We start from the raw sequence: 20,034 nt of genomic DNA, 5'->3' as shown, positions 1-20,034 counted from the left end.
GATAATATTTGAAACAAAAAGGTTAGTTAATACTAGTGTAAAGGTTTATGAATCTTTGCTTTCGCTTCCAGAATTTCAATAGCAATTGAAGTTTGCAAAAATTGCAAGCAAAACATATATATACATCTACAAAGAAGTGAGAAAAGAAATTAATTATGTTAAGAACTTGCGTTTGCTCCTTAAAGCCAACTTTTGTTTCAATACAGTCTGAGCTAAATCATGTTTACCTTCTCTGTTTAGCCCAAAGAAAACAGTTCTAAAATTTATAGTACTTGGAACAATCCTTTCATCCAACATTTGGGTTATAAGCTGCAGGGCTTCTTCTGATTTACCTGCCCTACAGAGACAACTAATGAACATTGAGTAAGTCTTGAAATCAGGTGCAGGTCCTTCCAATTTCATATGATTGAACACATTCCAAGCATCACCAACTCTCCCCATGTTCATGTATCCACGAATCAATGCTGAATATGTAACAATTGTCGGTTTGCAGCCCTCTTCTTGCATTTTCTTGAAAAATTTAATAGCCTTTTCCATCTGCTTCTCCTTAAAAAAATGAACTATTAAGGAGGTATAAACATGGACAGTTGGTTGAATGCCTGTCTGTTTCATGGAATCCACCTTGGCCAATGCCTCTTCTTGCCGTCCCTTTCGTAGTAATCCATGAACAATGGTTCCATAAGTATACTGATCCAATGTAGATCGTTCTGCCCCAACCTCATCTAGCAATGATAAAGCTTCTTCCAATCTTCCTGCTCGACAAAGCGCCCTAATGTGCAGAGAATAACTAAGAGGAATAGTGAAACCAGCCTTACAAAGAGAATCTACGCTCCTTCTGGCTTCTGACAGTTTCCCAGCTTCACATAAACAACAGAGATAACTTTCAACTACTTCTCTGTCAGGGATGTGTCCAGCACGAATCATCTCCTGGAATATTTTAATAGCTTCATCTATCTTTCTACCTTTTCTCCCACAAAGACTGATGATCAAATACTTGTAGGTACTGCCAGTTGGATTATAACCATTATCTTTCATCTCATTGAAAATCTTTAAAGCAATCTCTGTTAGACCTGTTCGACCGTATTGTATTATCATGATTGCCCATGTGTCTGGTGTTATCAAGCAACCCTTTCTTCTCATCTCATAAAAAAGGCTTCTCATGTGCTTGAAATCTTTCCCCCTTCCAGAAATTTTCATAGCCATGTTGTATGTTTCTGTCGTGTGGCGATAACCAGTTTGCAATCCTACCCATGAAAAAAAATGTAATACAGCATTGCCATGTATGCAGTAATTATGCAACATCTCCACAACCAATTCTGGTGTGAAATGAACAGTGCATTTCTCCAAAGCTTCTCTCATTGTGCACCAATTGTCTGAGGATGACAATATCCAACTTATTTCTTGCAAATCTTGCTCGTTATAACCCTTTGAAAGTGGCTTCAACAAGTGACAATCTATCATCCCTTGCTCTGATTGATCTATCATTCCACACTCCGATTGGTTATGGTTATGTTCTACCTTGAGCTCCTGTTCCCTAGATGCCTCGTCTTGTATATAATGAAGTCTACAAATTCTTTGCATCTGCTTCACTTTTTGAATATTGTCCTTTTCTCCATTCTTCTCCATACAAACTATAACCCACTTAAATAATTCATTATTAATGAATATCTTGGAACCCTGCATTTTGTACAGAACCTTCAAAATCTCATCTGTTCTTGAAACTTTGCAGAGCTCCTTAATGAATATGGAATAAGATTTCCAATTGGGATTGATTCCCTTATCTTCCATGGTATTGAATGCTTCCCATGCTTCTGATATTTTATTTTGGCGAACATGACCTGCAACAATCGCCATAATTGCTACACCATCCGCCTCAATTCCTCTTTCCAGCATCTCATTGTATAGCTCATATCCTTTTTGATACTGATTCAAATTGAACATGTGTTGCATAAATTCTGTATAGGTGGAAGCAGTTGGTTGGTATCCCGATTCTTTCATGCTTTGAAACAGCTCTAGCGCCTTAGAAAGCTCTTTTATCCTCAGGTATCCATTGATGATAATCCCATAAACCTGTGCATCAACAGCATTTTTTTTCTTCATAATTTCAACAATTTCCATAGCATCTGCAATATTACCAGCTCTGCACAGTCCTTTCACTAAAATCTCAAAATATTCATAGTTAAGTGGTATCTCTTTATTCTTGAGGTCACGAATCAATGATAAGGCTTCTCTAATTCTCCCAGCCACACAAAAACTCTTCAGAACACAAACATGAACATCGGACTTTGGGATCTGGGAAAGCCTATTCATGTCATCAGCAACCAAGTTTACAGCACTAACATTTCCTGACTTTGCCATGCTATTCAATAAAATTTTGTACAAAGTTAAATCCAATCTCATATCCCTTTGTGTCATCTCCTTGTAAAGTTCCAATGCAATCTCAACTTTTCCATCATTACATAGAGAACGCACCATCATTTTGTAAATTTTTTCATCAGGTTTACACTTGGATTTCTTCATCTCCTCAAAGAAGAACAAGGCTTTGCCTATTAATTTTGCCTTCCCAAACTGTGAGATAAGAATGTCCCAAGTTTTAATATCCTTCTCGCATGAGTTCTTCTCCATTTCCTCCACCAAATCATCCACCACCTTAAATTCTTTCGCTTCTCCAGCTATATATAACATGGTATTATAAGTCTTGGTCGTATGAAAAAACCCATCTTTCATCCTCACCCAATTGAAAAAGCTGAAAGCTAAATGTGGAACTTTAAAGCATCTCTTCAAAACTTTCTCAACAATCTCCGGTTCAAACTGAAACTCCAGACTCTCTAACCTCTCCTCCATTGAAACCATGGCATTTTCAGCACGAACAATCCCAGTGATATCATCTACTACAGGGCTAACATCAATTTCATCCAAAGCCGAGAAAATCTGCTTCTCTTGCAACACGTTGTTGAGCTCAACATTTCCACGAACACCTTGTGTGTGAACCATCAATTCTTCATTTAACTCATCATTTATCCCGTGGGTTTCTTTCGTTGTTATGATCCCAGATAGGGATTTATCAGGAATTACATTATGAGCTCCCAAAATTTCAGTGATCTCCCTGAAGAGAGAATTTTCTGCATGGGCTTGCAATTCGGGTTCTTGGATTTTTTTCGAATGGGATTTAGGGAGGCTTGAAAGGCGGGAAATTTGAGATTTAAAAAGCTTATAGCTTGAGTTTGAACACAAGAAATGGAGTCTGATTATATGCCTCATTAGCTTAGGAACTTGAGAGATATGGAAGTTGAAACTGGCAGAAACCAATACCCAGTTCCCGCTGGGCATGAAGAAATTACCAGTGCACTCCACTATATACGACCAATAACTTCCTCTTCTCCTTCCATCATTGGTTAAAGCGTCATGTCGTTTAATGCAGGTTTTCTTTTTTATTTGTAATTAGATTTCACCACAAGTTCAATACCACTAAACTAAAATTTATTAATTTTTAAAAGGATTTATAATTTAGTTCTTGAGTTTTATCTTATATTATATTTTAATTTTTCAATTTTGAGAAATTATTTATTTTAGTCTCTAAATTTTATATTACACTTTAGTTTTTAAATTTTAATAAATGAATTATTTAGTCCCTTTAATTTTAACATATAAAATAATTTAGTCCTTATAATTTTAATATTTATAACAATTTTATCTATGAATAAAAGAACTAAATTATTTGATATATTAAAATTATAGAGACTAAAGTGTTATATAATATAAAATTTAGGGGTTAAATAATTAATTTTTTCAGGTACTAAAGTGCAATTTAATGCAATACTTAAATAATTAATTTTTTTAAAATTTAGAGACTAAAAGATGATATAAAACAAAATTAAGGAATCAAATTGTAAATTTTTCTAATTTTTAATGCAAATATTTTGATTTGTTTTTAATTAAATTTACTATTAAAACTTTGCCTTCTATGAAAAATCAATTTTTTATGAAAATCAATCGAAATTGTCACGACTAGGGGTGTGCAAATGGTCGGTTTGATTTCGAACCGAACCGAACCAATAAAATCGAAAATCGAAAATAAAAAATTTTAAAAACAGAACCAAACCGATTAAGAGAAAACCGAACAGAATCGAATCGATAAATATCGGTTCGGTTCGGTTTTAAATCGATCAAACCGAAATTTATAAAATTTCATAATTTTAACATTAAATCTAAATAATAAAACATAAAAACAAAAAAAATTAGAAATCAAAACTCAAAAATCTTAAGGTTTGGTTCGGTTTTCTTTGATTTTGGTTCGGTTCGGTTTGGTTCAATTCAGTTTGATTCGATTTTCTTTGATTTCCTATATATATATTAATAATTTCGGTTCGGTTCAGTTTTTTTTATTTTTTATGAAAATAACCGAACCGAACCGATTAATCGAAATTATCAAAATTATAAATCGAACCAAACCGATTGAATTTTAAAACCGAACCAATTGAACCGAATTGAATCGGTTCGGTTTGATTTTTCGGTTTAAATCGAAAACTGCTCTCCCCTAGTCACAACCCAAATTATGGGCTGGACCAGCAGTAGCATAAGGTCTTCCAAATCCGTAGTAAGCCTAACTATTTTCTAACCCAACCATAAAGCCCATATTTGAGCTCAATTTCAAAAAATTAATTGGACAGAGTCTGACCATAATCTGGACCATCTAATGGGGAGTTCTCAATTTATCTGACCTGTAATCACAAAATATATAAATTTGGAGAGCTCAGCTCACCCTTACAATTCTCAATCAATCAATGAAGTCTAGTGGGAGCTCAGCTCCCTTATCCATCATAAATATCCATTCCATTCAACATACATGTATAATATTAAGTTTACAATTTCAAAATAACATTCTTTTACTAGTCCCAAACCGAATAAGATAATCCTAGTACATATGGAATTCTAGAGTTCAAATTAACAACATAAAATATTGATGTAGTAGCTAATGGACCTGCGAAGAAGGAAGCAGGTTAAACTCAAGAAAAGAAAAGCCTCTTATAACCTGAAAAAAATAAGATGAACAGGAGTGAGCGTTCAACTCACAGAGTAAGATATTGATTTTACATACAATTTCTATAACTATCTAAGTTTAGTGCATCCCTAAGAATGAAATATAACATCTTCACACAATTCAAAAAAAGTTAAGTCATAATCACACCAAAGGCAATCTGGAGCACTCACACACCCGCGTGTCAAATCCATACTCACACATATATATATATATATGAGAGCTAATATCTTATACAGCTCTCTTAATTCCAACCTCTACCAACGAGATCAACTCAAAGTCAGACTTTCTCTTAATATCCAAATGCGGGGCTAGCGAGATCAACTCGAGCCCCGCCTATTCCGACTTATCCATAATAAGGATTAGGTCCCAGTAAGTCAAGCTCCAGCCGTGTTTACCCGTTTTATCCATATCCACATACACACCACATGCACACCAATTCACACACGGGACTCCAGATAGCTATAAAGCAACAACCACAGCAATATCATCAAATACAAATAAAATACAAGGCATGCCTAGCAAATAATTATGTACATATATCTATAAGTGATGCATGAACATAACTTGAATACATAATAATATTAAAATTATAAGTAAAATTAATATCTACTCACAGTACTTCATAAGTCACTTCGGCTGCTGAGCGGAGGAGAAAGGCTGATTTTGATCACCTAAATAATTATATTGATAAATTCTGTTAACACAAAATAATTATTTAAAAATTTAGAGTGTTATATTTTCCCCCCTTACAGAAAATTCATCTTCGAATTTTATACAAAGCAGAATAAAAATACAGAATTACATATTAAACAAGTATGAGTACTTGCTACGCATATCCGTTCTGACTCCCAGGTGCATTCCTCCACAGATTGGCTCCTCCATAAGACTTTAACTAGAGGGATCTACTTTGACCGAAGCTGTCTCATCTGATAGTCCACTATAGCTACTGGTTGCTCCTCGAAGGTTAAATCCTCGTTTATATCCACTGTATTTGATTGCAACACATGAGAAGGATCAGGAACATACTTTCTGAGCATGAAAATATGGAATACTGGGTGGATATGAGAAAGATTTGATGGCAACTCCAACTAATAGGCAACTATTCCTACTCTATCCATGATATCAAAAGGCCCTTTGTATCGGGGCGCCAGTTTGCCTTTCTTCCCAAACCTCATGACTCTCTTCATAGCGGAGACCTTCAGGAACACATAGTCACCCACTGCAAACTCTACATCCTTTCGCCTAGGATTTGTATAGCTCTTATGCCGGCTAAAGGCTATTTTCAAATGTTCCCTGATCAATGAGATCATCTCTAAAGTGTACTGCACCAGGTCCACATCATGTACCTTTGCTTCCCCAATTCTGTTCACCGCAAAAGGGAATCTATATTTTCTGCTATACAATACCTCATAGGGCGCCATCCCAATGCTGGAATGATAGCTGTTATTGTAAGCAAACTCCACTAATGGCAGCTGATCATCCCACTGTCCTCCAAAATCCATGATACACATACAAAACATATCCTCCAATGTTTGAATTATTCTCTTAGACTGCCCATCTGTCTGAGGGTAGAAGGTTATACTAAAGTTCAACTGTGTGCCAAGTGCCTCTTGGAGTTTTCTCCAAAATCGAAAAATAAACTGGGGCCCTCTGTCAGATATTGTGAAAGTAGGAACTCCATGCAATCTGACTATTTCATGAATGTATACCCTTGCATACTAGGCTACTGAACAAGTGGTTTGTACCTGTAAGAAGTGAGCCGACTTGGTTAGACGATCTACTATCACCCAAATAGAATCATATCCTCGTGTGGTACGAGGCAACCTAGTCACAAAGTCCATAGTAATCATTTTCCACTTTTACTCTGGAATGGGAATCTCCTGCAACTTCCCTGATGGCCTCTGATGTTCAAACTTCACCTTTTGATAAGTTAAGCACCTGGACACAAAATCTGCTATGTCTCTCTTCATGCCATTCCACCAATATCTATCTTTTACATCATGGTGCATCTTGGTAGAGCCTAGGTGGACATTATAGGGTGCATGGTGTGCCTCTGCATAATCTCATGTCTAAGGTTGTCCACATCTAGCACACATATCCTGGAGCATTGCATAAGAGTACCATCTATGTCAAACCCAAATTCACAGTCTTTCCCTTGTTGTACTCTTTTCACAATCCGCATTAATTATGGGTCTCTGTGTTAGAAAACACTAATCTGGTCCTGCAGATCCAACCTTACTCTGAAATGTGCCAAATGTGCACCCGAATCAGTTATGTCTAAGATCAAACCCTGATCCATCAACTCATGCAACTCCCAAATCAACGACCTCCTCTCTGCTGACATATGTGCCAAGCTGCCAGAAGATTTCCTGCTCAAAGCATCCACTACTACATTTGCTTTACCTGGGTGGTATTGGATGGTGCAGTCATAGTCCTTTAGAAGCTCCATCCATCTCCTCTGCCTCAAATTTAAATCCTGTCGCAAGGTATTTTGCGGTCGCCTGGACGAACACTCACCGAAGTGGGAAAGAGTAAGGAGTCGCCACTTTAATTTTGAGGGAAATTAAAGGAAACCATTTGTGAAAATAAATTAGAATGAAACCACTTCGAAAACAGAGATTCTAGGTTCGGAGTCCGTATACGGGCGGGGAAGGTGTTAGGCACCCCGCCTCGTCCCTCTATGAGGGCAAGCAGATTTAACATTATGCTCTTTATAAATTAAAATCGATAGCTAGGAGGGTTGGGCTAGAATGAAGATGTTAATCCCTTTGACAAAAGGGAATATTTAATTTTTCACTAGTTTTCGGGTTACCCAGATACATAAGTAAATGAGACGACCTTAGTGAATTGATGTTGTGTTACGGTTTTCGTTTATGGGATTACTTTGCGTGTTTATTAAAGTTTGATTTTGAGAATCGGATAATAACTCTCCTCCGATCTTTGTATATTCAGTAAAATTTGATTTGAGAATCGGATAAGAACTCTCCTCCGATCTCTGTATATTTATTAAAATTTGATTAGAGAATCGGATAAGAACTCTCCTCCGATTTCTTTTAATATTTAAAATTTGGATTGAGAATCGGATAAGAACTCTCCTCCGATCTCTTTTTAATATTTAAAATTTGAATTGAGAATCGGATAAGAACTCTCGTCCGATCTCTTTTAAATATTTGATTACAATTAGGATTGAGAATCAGATAAGAACTCTCCTCCGATCTCTTTTAGATATTTATTAAAACTTTAGATTGGGAATCGGATAAGAACTCTCCTCTGATCTCTTTTAAATATTTGATTACAATTGGGATTGAGAGTCGGATAAGAACTCTCCTCCGATCTCTTTTAGATATTTATTAAAACTTTTGGTTGAGAATCGGATAAGAATTCTCCTCCGATCTCCTTTTGTTTGCATGAGGGTCGAGTAAGGACTTTTCCGACCTCTTAAAATTTGATTACAGTTACGTATCATAAGAACCTAAGACTAAGGGTCCTGGCATTCAAAGACGCTGGGGACCCGAACAAGGCTTTCTCTTATCCCATTGGCACCTTATAACTAAAAAGGATGCTAGACTGAATTTTACCAATCTCCTATGTGATCACCTTACCAGTACTTTTCGACGCGCAATATTCGATCTCTTTTGTTTGCTAGTCCGGGATCCGACCTTACTTCGATCCCCCGCTATGCCCAGTTATCTTCTGAGCTAGTCTAGTGGTCCGACTTCATAATTCTCCTCTGATTCACTATCCAAACTTTTATCATTTTGAAAAAACTTTCGTGTTAAGATACAGCTACCGACATTTCACCAAACTACCTATACGTTACTCGAGACCAAAACACCCACGTTTGAAGGTAATAAAGGCTAAGAAAAAGATAAATAACATGTGCGGATGAACAAAAAGGAAACTCAGGAAGATAACCACTTTCGTGGGGTTTTTAACATAACATAAACTTAACGAAAATTACGAGTATGAAAATAAAGAAAATAAATGTAAAAAAAAAACGAGTGCTTAGTAAGACGACGGTCCAGACACTTACCTGTAGGGAGTTGGATCTATCGAACTAAATGTGGAGTCACAAATATAGTAGAGCTGCGTGCTAATAGACTGGGGACTAATGCTTGCCTTGTAATGAAGAGCGCCAAGTTAGAATGCAGTTGAAACCAAAATGACAATAGCCGGGCTTAAATGAGATTGAGCTTGTAAAATAAGAGTGAATATAAAGATGATGAAAATAGAACTGAAACTAAGAGAGTATCGCAGAGCAATGAACAAACTGAAAATAAAGAGTTTCAGCGTCCAACACTCCTTCAAAGAAAATACTTTAGAAAACTAGTTTCTGAAGTATTTCTATTTCGAAAGCTTAAAAATAGCAGAGTAGCAAAGTTGAATCAATTTTTAGAGCCTTTCCACTATAATCACCACCTTTTTTTTTCGTCCCTTCAACAGTTTTCATGCAGGTATTTATAGGGAACGGGTGCTCCCAATGAAGGGTCAGGATTTCCTTTGAGGGAAATGGAAGGTTTGGATTTTAAAGGACATGATCTGATGATTGGGAATCAAAGAGAATCAAAATGAACGGTTGAGATCCTTTTCAGAATATTTGTCCTTTTCTCTTTTCTAATCTGACGGCTCAAAATTTTTTTGTCAAGGGCGATCCAAGGGCTGGGAATAAAAAGCGTCGGTCTTGTCGTCTTCTTCTTTGATCCAAGGGCTCCGGACTTGTCCTTACAAGTAAGATCAACGGTGGAGATTGGGATGTACAGGACTGTCATGACATACTCTGGCACCTGTCAGTAATGTGGGCGATTCTGCAAATGAGGCGTGCGGTGGAGATCTCGTCTGCAACGCTTTAACTACCTCGGCTCTGATTATGACGACAGTTATTGGAAGTTGTCTTATTCTCTCTTTGCTTTCCGATCTCCCATCCCTTCCGATCTTTCTAATATGCTCCTTTTCCGATCTTTCATGCCGAGCCCCCTCTTCCGATCTCTCCCACTCCAGTCTTCTCCTTTATCTGGTCCGGTTCAGTCAAAGCATTTATTCCTTCGATTTTCGAGGCGTCCGATTCGTTTTCTGCTAGCAATAAATGCTCAGACCTTCTCTATATATATACCTCCAACAGGAAACCCCTCCGCATTTGATTTTCTCCTCTTTCCTTCTCACTTGTCCTGTTCTAGCCGCTCCGGTAACAATCCCGGCCATGATAGCTGCTTTTGATCTTTTTGCGGCTGTTTACTTTGTTTATCAACTGAAAATTTACGACCCCGGTGATCAGAAAATCACCATGGCCACCTCAGATGATACTGAGAGAACTGGACTAATTTACCGACCCAAATCGAGAATATCGATTGTGTTGACCTCGAATCGATCGACTGATGTGATCGGCGAACTGGTTTCGAGCGAGAAGACTGCTAATTTCCCTCCGATCTTTGGTGATTGCCCTTCGAAGTTCATTTGGCTTCTCACCACATTGGGTGTCCTAACAGCGGCTCCGTTCCGAGCGATAACATTGATGACGATCTCTCTCATTCTCATGAGAGTCATAGTCCCCCCATCTGAGCTGTACATCTATCCGATGTCGATGGTCGGTCTCCTGATCAAACACATCTTTTGATTCAGCCACGAGACTAGGCTTTGACATAGGCCTTTACTAGATAGGATGTACTGCCGATCTCTAGAGATCGCCTAAATGATGTAATCTGACCTTTAATGTAATCCGATCTCTAGAGATCGCCCAAATGATGTAATCTTACCTTTAATGTAATTCGATCTCTTGAGATCGCCCAAATGATGTAATCTGACCTTTTGAAAATAAAATTTTATTTTGACAATTATCATTTTATTATTGTTACATTGGTTATTTTCCGATCTCTGATGTGTTCTTCCGATCCAATTCCTAACTAAATAGCCCTTAGCCAATCTGTAATTCCAAACAACCACCTTAATCTGCCGGTCTTTAACCAGCCGATCTCTCCTTATTCAATTATGGAATTTCCAGAATATTTGTGAGACGTGTCAGAAAAAGCTGGCGAATCCCACTAATCGATGCGCCGCTTGGGACACCGTGAGCATTAAATGCTCAGACGGGTATAAATAGGGGATGGGTCCGCCAGTTGCTCCCTTATGTCATTTTCAGCCTCTCGCGAGCGATTCCAAAATCCTCTCATTTTTTCAAGTTCTTCCGACACCGATCATACTCCGGTACGGGTTTTGATCTTTCTTTTAGTTTAAATTTTCTCTTTTCCTTGAAAATGAGCGGCGCTGAGGGTCAGAGAGCGGCGAGCCCCCCTTCCGTTCACGTCTCATGGTCGTCAGATGAAGTTGAGGTGGTCGGACCGAGCGGGCGATCTGAACCTCCTACATCCTTCGTTCCAGCCCGTGGTCAAGCGGCACCCTCAAGACGAACGCATTCTTCAGGGAGAGAAAACCTTCCCGTGGACGAGCTGCCATCAATCCTTCAAGAAACCGATCTACAGTCGTTTACCTAAGAATATAACCTTCGGGCAGATTCGTATGAGCTTATCAGGTGTCACGGCGATCTCCAAGCCGATCATTTCTTTGAAGAAAACGATATGATTATGGTATACGAAGAGCAATTGAAAGCCGGGCTGCGGTTCCCTCTTGATGACTTCTTCAAGGAAGTTCTGAAATTCCACCAAGTCTGCATAGCCCAAGTACACCCGAACTCATGGCGGATCCTAGTAGCCTTTAGAGGCCTCTGCCGAGCTAAGGGACTCCGTCCAACAGCGAAGGTATTCGCCGAGCTGCATAGGCTAACTCGCCAAAAGGGCGAAGAGTATTGGTTCTTTCAGGCGAAGCCGCATTGCGGGCTCTTTACCGACCTGCCTTCCTCCCTGAAGAATTAGAAAAATCGCTTTTTTATTCTGAGGAGCAAGGTTCCGGGCGGTTTTGAGGGTTTCCCGCGTAGCTGGCTGCATCAGGGCCCATTACTTCCGAAGCGCATCACCCTGAATAGGGAAGAGGGCATAATGGTGATGGAGCTGAAAGATCAGGCGGCCACTCAGAAGTTCTCCTGTTTAGATGCGGTGATGGCCGAACTGCATCATTGGACAATTGAGCTAATTACCGGTGAAGAACGCGGGCTTCAGCTCTCTGACCTCGGCTTCGGTACTTTCTATATCTCTGATCTCTGAGCCCTTAGAGAACTCACTGACTTTTTCTTTGTGCAGGCATGGCGAGCGGCGAGGCTTCCAAGGAGAGCCGAAAGCGTAAGAGGGAGGTCTCCAGAAAGGTACGGGAGATGAAGCGGTCCGGGGCCTCTCAAACGCCAAGGCACGATCCAGGGGAGACACAGGGAGGCTCGTCCCGACCCTCGGGACCGCCGATCCCTGAAGTAGAAGTGGTTCGGTCTCCTCCGCGACATGAAGAGCCGCCACCTCCAACGGTCGCTTCAAGTGCGGAAGGGGGTCCTTCCCAACCTCCTGTGAGGACCCTTTCCCGAGGCGTTGAAGTCCTAATCCACTCGCTGGAGAAGAACCGCACGGTTCGAGAGAATCCGGGCTTGGCTAAGGTCTTGGGGGCCTCCATCTGCCTTCAGGAGGATCGGGATAGGCTGTCCCCGAACAGTCTCGATGATATCCTGACCCGGACTATGAGCCTGAGCATGGAGAGTTTGGTGAACCAACACATTGTCCGGGAGAAGGCTCACCGTATGAGGCAGGAGATCGAGAAGGTGGGTCATGAAGCAGCTTCCCTCCGATCCTAACTTTCATCCGCCCAAAACTATATAGCTGAAATTGAGGGGCGGATGAAGTTCTACGAGGATAAACTAGCCGAGCAAGCTTATGTTCTTGAAGAGGTTCGGGCGCTCTGAGCTGCTGATGTCGCTCGCCTCACTGACGAACTCAAAGCAAAAGAAGAAGAGGCAGTGACAAGGGAGGCCGGTGCTTATGTGAACGCCCATGGGGACCTTTTGGCCGAGCTCAAGAAGCGTTATCCGGAGGAGGACTTTTCCTGGATGGTGGACCTGGCTCCCCAAGATGAAGAGGATAGCGAGGAGGAGGCTGAGGGTGGTAGAGGGGGTGAACAAAATGTAGAACAGGCTGGGGGTGATCCTCCAGCCGAATGACTTGTATATATTTTAATTTGAAATGAAAGGAAGTTCTTTTTTCGTTAAATGACTGGATGAGATCGGAAAGTATCTGAGTTGCATAAGTACCTGATTGTCTGAACATATTGGAATAACTTGAAAGCAATTATTAATCTATGTATGAGAGACCGGTAAAACATTGCAAATATGAGATCGGCTTAAACCGAGAACAAACACTGAACGAAACTTAAGATCCTTAAAACTGGAAACCTGATCTGAACACTTAAGATCGGAAGCACCATTAAGCCGGATTAAAACCTTAACTTTATTGGACAACTATCTACAATATTTATGAATGGGGGATCGGATGGCATGAAGACCTAATGTTGGTTTAATTTCGTTTGACAAGAGAGATTGGAAATGTGATTGACTAGCCAAAACTTGGTAATTGATTTGAGAGATCGGATAGGATTTAAATGATATGGAGACTTAGTACTAGTTCGATTCCTTTTGAAGAGAGATCGGAAGTGTGATTAGCTGGCAAAGAGAGACTTGGTGCTGGGGATCGGTTTCAAAGTTTATTGATTTCGGGGATCGGCCAAAATATGGTGTCGACAGCTGCCCCTCTTTACATAATTCCTACCGAAGGGAAAAATTTTCCCGTGTAGGGATTATGTAAAGATTCAGACCCATATTTTGGACAATTAAAATTTGAACTTCGAAATTAAAGTTAGGGAACTAAAGCCTACTTAGGTCAGCGACCCTGAGGTTGGTAACAGGAATTTAAATGCTGAAAAATTAAAATCAACTTAGATCAAGGAACCAGAGGTTGATAACAGGAAATTAAATGCTGGAAAATTAAAATCAACTTAGATCAAGGAACCAGAGGTTGATAACAGGAAATTGAATGCTGGAAAATTAAAATCAACTTAGATCAAGGAACCAGAGGTTGATAACAGGAAATTAAATGCTGAAAAATTAAAATCAACTTAGATCAAGGAACCAGAGGTTATAACAGGAAATTGAATGCTGGAAAATTAAAATCAACTTAGATCAAGGAACCAGAGGTTGATAACAGGAAATTAAATGCTGAAAAATTAAAATCGACTTAGATCAAGGAATCAGAGGTTGATAACAGGAAATTGAATGCTGAAATTAAAATCAACTTAGATCAAGGAACCAGAGGTTGATAACAGGAAATTAAATGCTAGAAAATTAAAATCAACTTAGATCAAGGAACCAGAGGTTGATAACAGGAAATTTAAATGCTGAAAAATTAAAATCAACTTAGATCAAGGAACCAGAGGTTGATAACAGGAAATTGAATGCTGGAAAATTAAAATCAACTTAGATCAAGGAACCAGAGGTTGATAACAGGAAATTGAATGCTGAAATTAAAATCAACTTAGATCAAGGAACTAGAGGTTGATAACAGGAAATTAAATGCTGGAAAATTAAAATCAACTTAGATCAAGGAACCAGAGGTTGATAATAGGAAATTTAAATGCTGGAAAATTAAAATCAACTTAGATCAAGGAACCAGAGGTTGATAACAGGAAATTGAATGCTGAAAAATTAAAATCAACTTGGATCAAGGAACCAGAGGTTGATAACAGGAAATTTAAATGCTGGAATTAAAATCAACTTAGATCAAAGAACCAGAGGTTGATAACAGGAAATTAAATGCTGAAAAATTAAAATCAACTTAGATCAAGGAATCAGAGGTTGATAACAGGAAATTTAAATGCTGAAAAATTAAAATCAACTTAGAAAGCAAGTCTAACCTGACACGAGAAGTTCTTCCGCGACGAAGTGTACTTAACAGGATCCCGAGGGTCAACGATTAATGGAGGACGAGTTACAAGACTTGACCTTCAACTTCCTTTTCCTTACTCACTTCCTCAGATGCCCCTTTTTTGTTCTCGACTTTATTCTTATTTTGCGAAAAGCGCCCTTGTGGGTTTTCAATTTCCCTTTTGCCCATCTGACTAGAAGCGCCCTTCCAGGTTTTCACCTCTAGTTTTTTTTTTTTTTTAGGGCCATTCCCTGCAAATCTCATAGCAAAGTACATGAGGTTATCAATATTCAAATCCTAATCTTATGACAAAATTTTAACAGATTAATAGCGCATTAGATAAGGAGGTTGAAAAAGAACAATATTAAAGAGTAAGTATACGAGAAAGATAAAAGCAAAAAGACAAATGCGAAGAAAATATATCAAAATGACTTTATTATGGTTTAGAAAATAAAGGTACAGTTTCAAAGGAAAAAGGGGTACAGGGACATATCTCACAGATTCCTTGTAGTTAGCTTTGAAGTCCCCTAACTACCATTATTTCAAGTATTTTACTGACGGAGAATCATGTCGTGATGGTTTATTTTCCTTCCCTGGTCCCATATTTTCTTCCTTATTTCTCCATTTTCTGGTTCTAAGGGTGCCCTTTAGGGTTTTCACCCTTAAAAATTTATTTTTTTATTTTTTTATTTTTTTATTTTTTTTTCTCGCTCGCTTTTTCAGGGCACCCTTTCGGGTTTTCGCCCTTCCCTCATTTTACAGAAAGCGCTCTTCCGGGTTTTCACCCCCACCCCCTCTCTCTCTCTTTTTTTTTTTTTTTTTTTTTTTAGGCACAGTACCTTTTGACGGTGTCTGCATTCACGGGTCTTGGAAGTTCTTCCCGTCCATGTGGGTTAGGATCAGGGCTCCACCAGAAAACGCCTTTTTAACCACATAGGGTCCCTCATAGGTCGGCGACCATTTACCCCGGGGATCATTTTGATTAGGGAGTACTTTCTTCAGGACTAGGTCCCCGGGTTGAAATTCACGGGGGTGGACGCCTTTGTCAAATGCCCTGGCCATTCTTCTCTGATATAACTGCCCATGACATGCTGCCGCTAGCCTTTTCTCGTCTAGCAAATTTAATTGGTCCAACCTTGACTGGATCCATTCCGACTCGTCAATCCCTGATTCCTTCAGAATTCTTAGGGAAGGAATTTCCACCTCAATAGGAAGTACAGCTTCCATCCCGTAAACCAGTGAGTATGGAGTTACCCCAGTTGATGTCCTCACGGAAGTCCGGTATGCATGAAGGGCGTAGGGAAGCATATCGTGCCAATCCCTATAAGTGACTGTCATTTTCCGGATTATTCTTTTGAGATTTTTGTTTGCAGCTTCCACTGCTCCATTCATCCGGGGACGGTATGGTGAGGAATTGAGATGTCGGATCTTATATTGATCACACAATCTCTGAATCTTTGGACCATTCAAATTCTTGGCATTGTCAGTGACGATTTCACTGGGGAGGCCGTGTCGGCAAATGATATTATTTCTGAGGAACTTGAAAAATGTGTTCTGCGTGATGTGGGCATGTGATGTCGCTTTGACCCATTTAGAAAAATAGTCGATAGCTACCAAGATAAATCTGTGCCCATTGGATACCTTAGGGTTGATGGGACCAATTACATCGATGCCCCACATTGCGAACGGCCATGGTGAGACGAGGTTAAACAACTGGCGAGGCGGGACATTTATCGGATCTGCGTAGATCTGACATTTGTGACACTTTCGAAAGTACTCAATACAATCCCTCTCCGTAGTAGTCCAGAAGTATCCTCGTCGCAAGATTTGCTTAGCCATCATATGCCCATTAGCATGGGTAGCACAGTCCCCCTCATGAGTTTCGAAAAGGATTCTCTTTGCTTCTTTTGCATCCACACATCTCAATAATTCACCGTTTGAGCTCCTTTTGTATAAGATTTCTCTACTGGGGAAATATCCCAAAGCTAATCTCCGGATCATTCTTCTTTCGTTTCTACTTGCCCCTGGAGGAAATTCTCTGGTTTTGATGTAAACCTGGATGTCATGATACCAAGGTTTACCGTCAGTTTCTTCCTCGATCATGAAGCAGTATGCTGGCACACTCCTTGCTTTGATCTGCAGTTCCTGAGTCGTCTGCCCTTCTTCTATTTGAGCCATGGCAGCCAGGGTGGCTAAGGCATCCGCGAATTGATTTTTGTCCCGACTGAGGTGAGTGAAAGAAATTTCTTCAAATTTCTTGATCAATTCTAGTAGGTACTTCTGATATGGGATTAACTTAGGATCCTTGGTTTGCCATTCTCCCTTGACTTGATAAATGATCAGGGCTGAATCTCCATATACCTCCAACTTCCTGACTTTCATTTCGATGGCAGCCTGTAAACCCATCACACAGGCTTCGTATTCTGCGATATTATTGGTACATTCAAACCTTAACTTGATGGCTATTGGGAAGTGTCTTCCATCCGGGGATACCAACACAGCTCCGATTCCATTACCGAACAAATTGATAGCTCCGTCAAAATACATTTCTCATACATCAGTTGGTTCTTTTTCCCTGTTCTCCACTTCGTTAACATGCTCATCAGGGAATTTAAAATCCAAGGCTTCATAATCTTGGATAGGGTTCTCTGCTAAAAAATCAGCGATTACACTACCCTTTACTGCCTTCCGGGTCATCTAGACAATGTCATATTGAGAGAGTATTACTTGCCATTTCGCTATCCTTCCTGGCACGAAAGGGCTTTCGAATACATACTTAATAGGATCCATCCTGGAGATGAGCCATGTCTTATGATTTAACATGTAGTGTTTAAGCCGATTTGCTGTCCAGGCTAACACGCAGCAAGTTTTCTCTAGGAAAGAGTACCTTGACTCACAATCATTGAATTTCTTGCTAAGGTAATAAATGGCCCTCTCCTTTCTGCCGGTATCAACATGCTGCCCCAGAACACATCCCATTGAGCTTTGTTGGACCGCCATGTACAGAATCAGTGGCCTTCCCACCACCGGAGGAACCAATATTGGTGGGTTTAACAAGTACTGCTTAATTTTCTCGAAAGCCTCTTGACAAACGGAATCCCATTGAGTGGTGTTGTTCTTTCGGAGTAGTCTAAAGATAGGCTCAGCTTTAGCAGTGAGGTTGGAAATAAATCTCGAGATGTAGTTCAACTTCCCCGAAAACTGCGCACATCTCTTTCTGTTTTTGGGGATGGCATCTCTTGAATAGCTCGAACTTTGTCTGGATCTACTTCTATTCCCTTTTCACTCACTATGAACCCCAACAACTTCCCAGATCTAGCTCCGAACACGCATTTCGCCGGGTTCAGTTTCAACTGATATTTCCTGAGTCTCTCGAATACTTTCCTCAGCACCTGTACATGGCTTTCTCCTCCCCTGGATTTGATGATCATATCATCCATGTACACCTCCACTTCTTTATGCATCATATCGTGGAATAACGTGACCATAGCGCGTTGGTAGGTAGCGCCAGCATTCTTTAATCCAAAAGGCATGACCCGATAGCAAAATACTCCCCATTGAGTGATAAAAGTAGTTTTCTCCTTGTCTTCCTCATCCATTGGGATTTGATTGTACCCAGATGCCCCATCGATACACTAACATCTGCCCAATCCCGCAGTATTGTCTACTAACACATCTATGTGTGGGAGAGGGAAATCATCTTTCAAGCTTGCTTTATTAAGATCCCTGTAATCAACGCACACCCTGACTCTTCCGTCCTTCTTCATCACTGGGACAACGTTAGCTATCCATTGGGGATATTTGACTACTTCCAGAAACCCAGCATCATACTGCTTTTTGACTTCATCCCTGACTTTGAGTAGTGTGTCAGGGTTCATTCTTCTTAGCTTTTGCTTTACTGGGATCGTCCCGGGAATTAGGGGAATTTTGTGCGTCACTATGTGAGGGTCTAAGCCAGTCATATCGTCATAGCTCCATGAAAATACATCCAGGAATTCTTTGAGCAAACTGACCATGTCTTCAAATTCTCCACTCTCCACAACTTTAAGTTCCCTTTTTATTTCTTCTGTGCCTAAATTCACGGTGTGTGTTTCGTCCCCGCAAGGCACTAGGGAAGGTTCATCTCTTTCATCCCTTTCTTCTACGAGTTCTCCCTCAGAATCGCTTAAAGTAATGGCAGTTATGGGGACTTCAAAATTAACCAGAGGAGTTTCTGAGTCTATTGGATTATTAGGTGTTAATTGATGAATGGTCCTGAAGAAACGAAAGCGGAACATATGATAAGAATGGATTTCAAAAGGAAAGGAAAAGAGAATTGGATATAAAATGCGCTATTAATTCATTAATATTCATATCATAAGAAAAGGGTCCATTTACAGTATTACACTTGCCACCATGGACAAAATGATCAAGTGTAGATAACCAAAGGTACTTTACTCAAAATTGAGTACAGGGATGTCCTCTGCCATCCAATTGTCCAGTTCTTGCCCTTCAGTTATTGGTGAGACTAGAGCTTCATACAAGGAATCGAGATGGATGACATCGATGGATGGTTCATCGGGTGATTCTTCAATTTTCTCCGGATTTTCAATGACCGGCTTGGTGAAGACCTCCGTGATTCTCGGGACTACCTTCATTTTCTCGATTTTCTGATCAAATCTTTGATCTCGAAGCATACTTCTCATCCAGAATCGTCCATCCATGAGGGCGTCTTCCTCATAACCCAAACCGCAACTACCAACCTTTTGGATAGCTGGTATAGGTTCGACAATCCCCTGTAATGTAGCGCCTAGCCCTTTGCCCATCTCATACCCATTCTTCAGCATCACCTTGGCTACCATAGCCGTAGCCTTTTCATTTCTGGAGGTGGTTTCTTGTAATTCAAGAGCCTGGAAAGAGCTTTCCAAGGATTCCTCGGTTGCTTCCACATAAGGAAGTGATTGCGGCTTGGTGACCAGCATGGCTTCCTCCCCTTTTACAGTGATGATTTTGCCGTCCATAATGTATTTAATCTTCTGGTGCAAGGTCGAAGGAACGGCATTTGCTGAATGGATCCAAGGCCTCCCCAACAACATAGTGTATGCGGGTTCAATGTTCATCACTTGGAACGTGACGTTGAAAATGCATGCGCTAATTTGGAGTGGCAAGTCT

General features: G+C 40.0%; 1 protein-coding gene across 1 annotated transcript; it reads right to left on the bottom strand.

The window, feature by feature from the left end:
• Window positions 1-137: 137 nt before the first annotated feature.
• On the bottom strand, window positions 138-3,363 carry LOC110650814 (putative pentatricopeptide repeat-containing protein At5g06400, mitochondrial). Its single transcript, XM_021805930.2, has one exon. It carries the CDS (start codon window positions 3,328-3,330, stop codon window positions 154-156), a length of 3,177 nt encoding a protein of 1,058 aa, XP_021661622.2. The 5' UTR covers window positions 3,331-3,363; the 3' UTR covers window positions 138-153.
• Between the last annotated feature and the right edge of the window lie 16,671 nt (window positions 3,364-20,034).

The sequence above is a fragment of the Hevea brasiliensis genome, chromosome 3, assembly GCF_030052815.1.
Source record: "Hevea brasiliensis isolate MT/VB/25A 57/8 chromosome 3, ASM3005281v1, whole genome shotgun sequence".
NCBI classification, from domain to species: domain Eukaryota; kingdom Viridiplantae; phylum Streptophyta; class Magnoliopsida; order Malpighiales; family Euphorbiaceae; genus Hevea; species Hevea brasiliensis.
The sequence above is the reverse complement of the archived record's forward strand: the minus strand, read 5'-3'. Positions and strand labels throughout refer to the sequence as shown.

Bases quoted from the DNA above. Each gene is read 5' to 3' on its own strand.
- LOC110650814 (XM_021805930.2), bottom strand. From the start codon at position 3,330: ATGCCCAGCGGGAACTGGGTATTGGTTTCTGCCAGTTTCAACTTCCAT.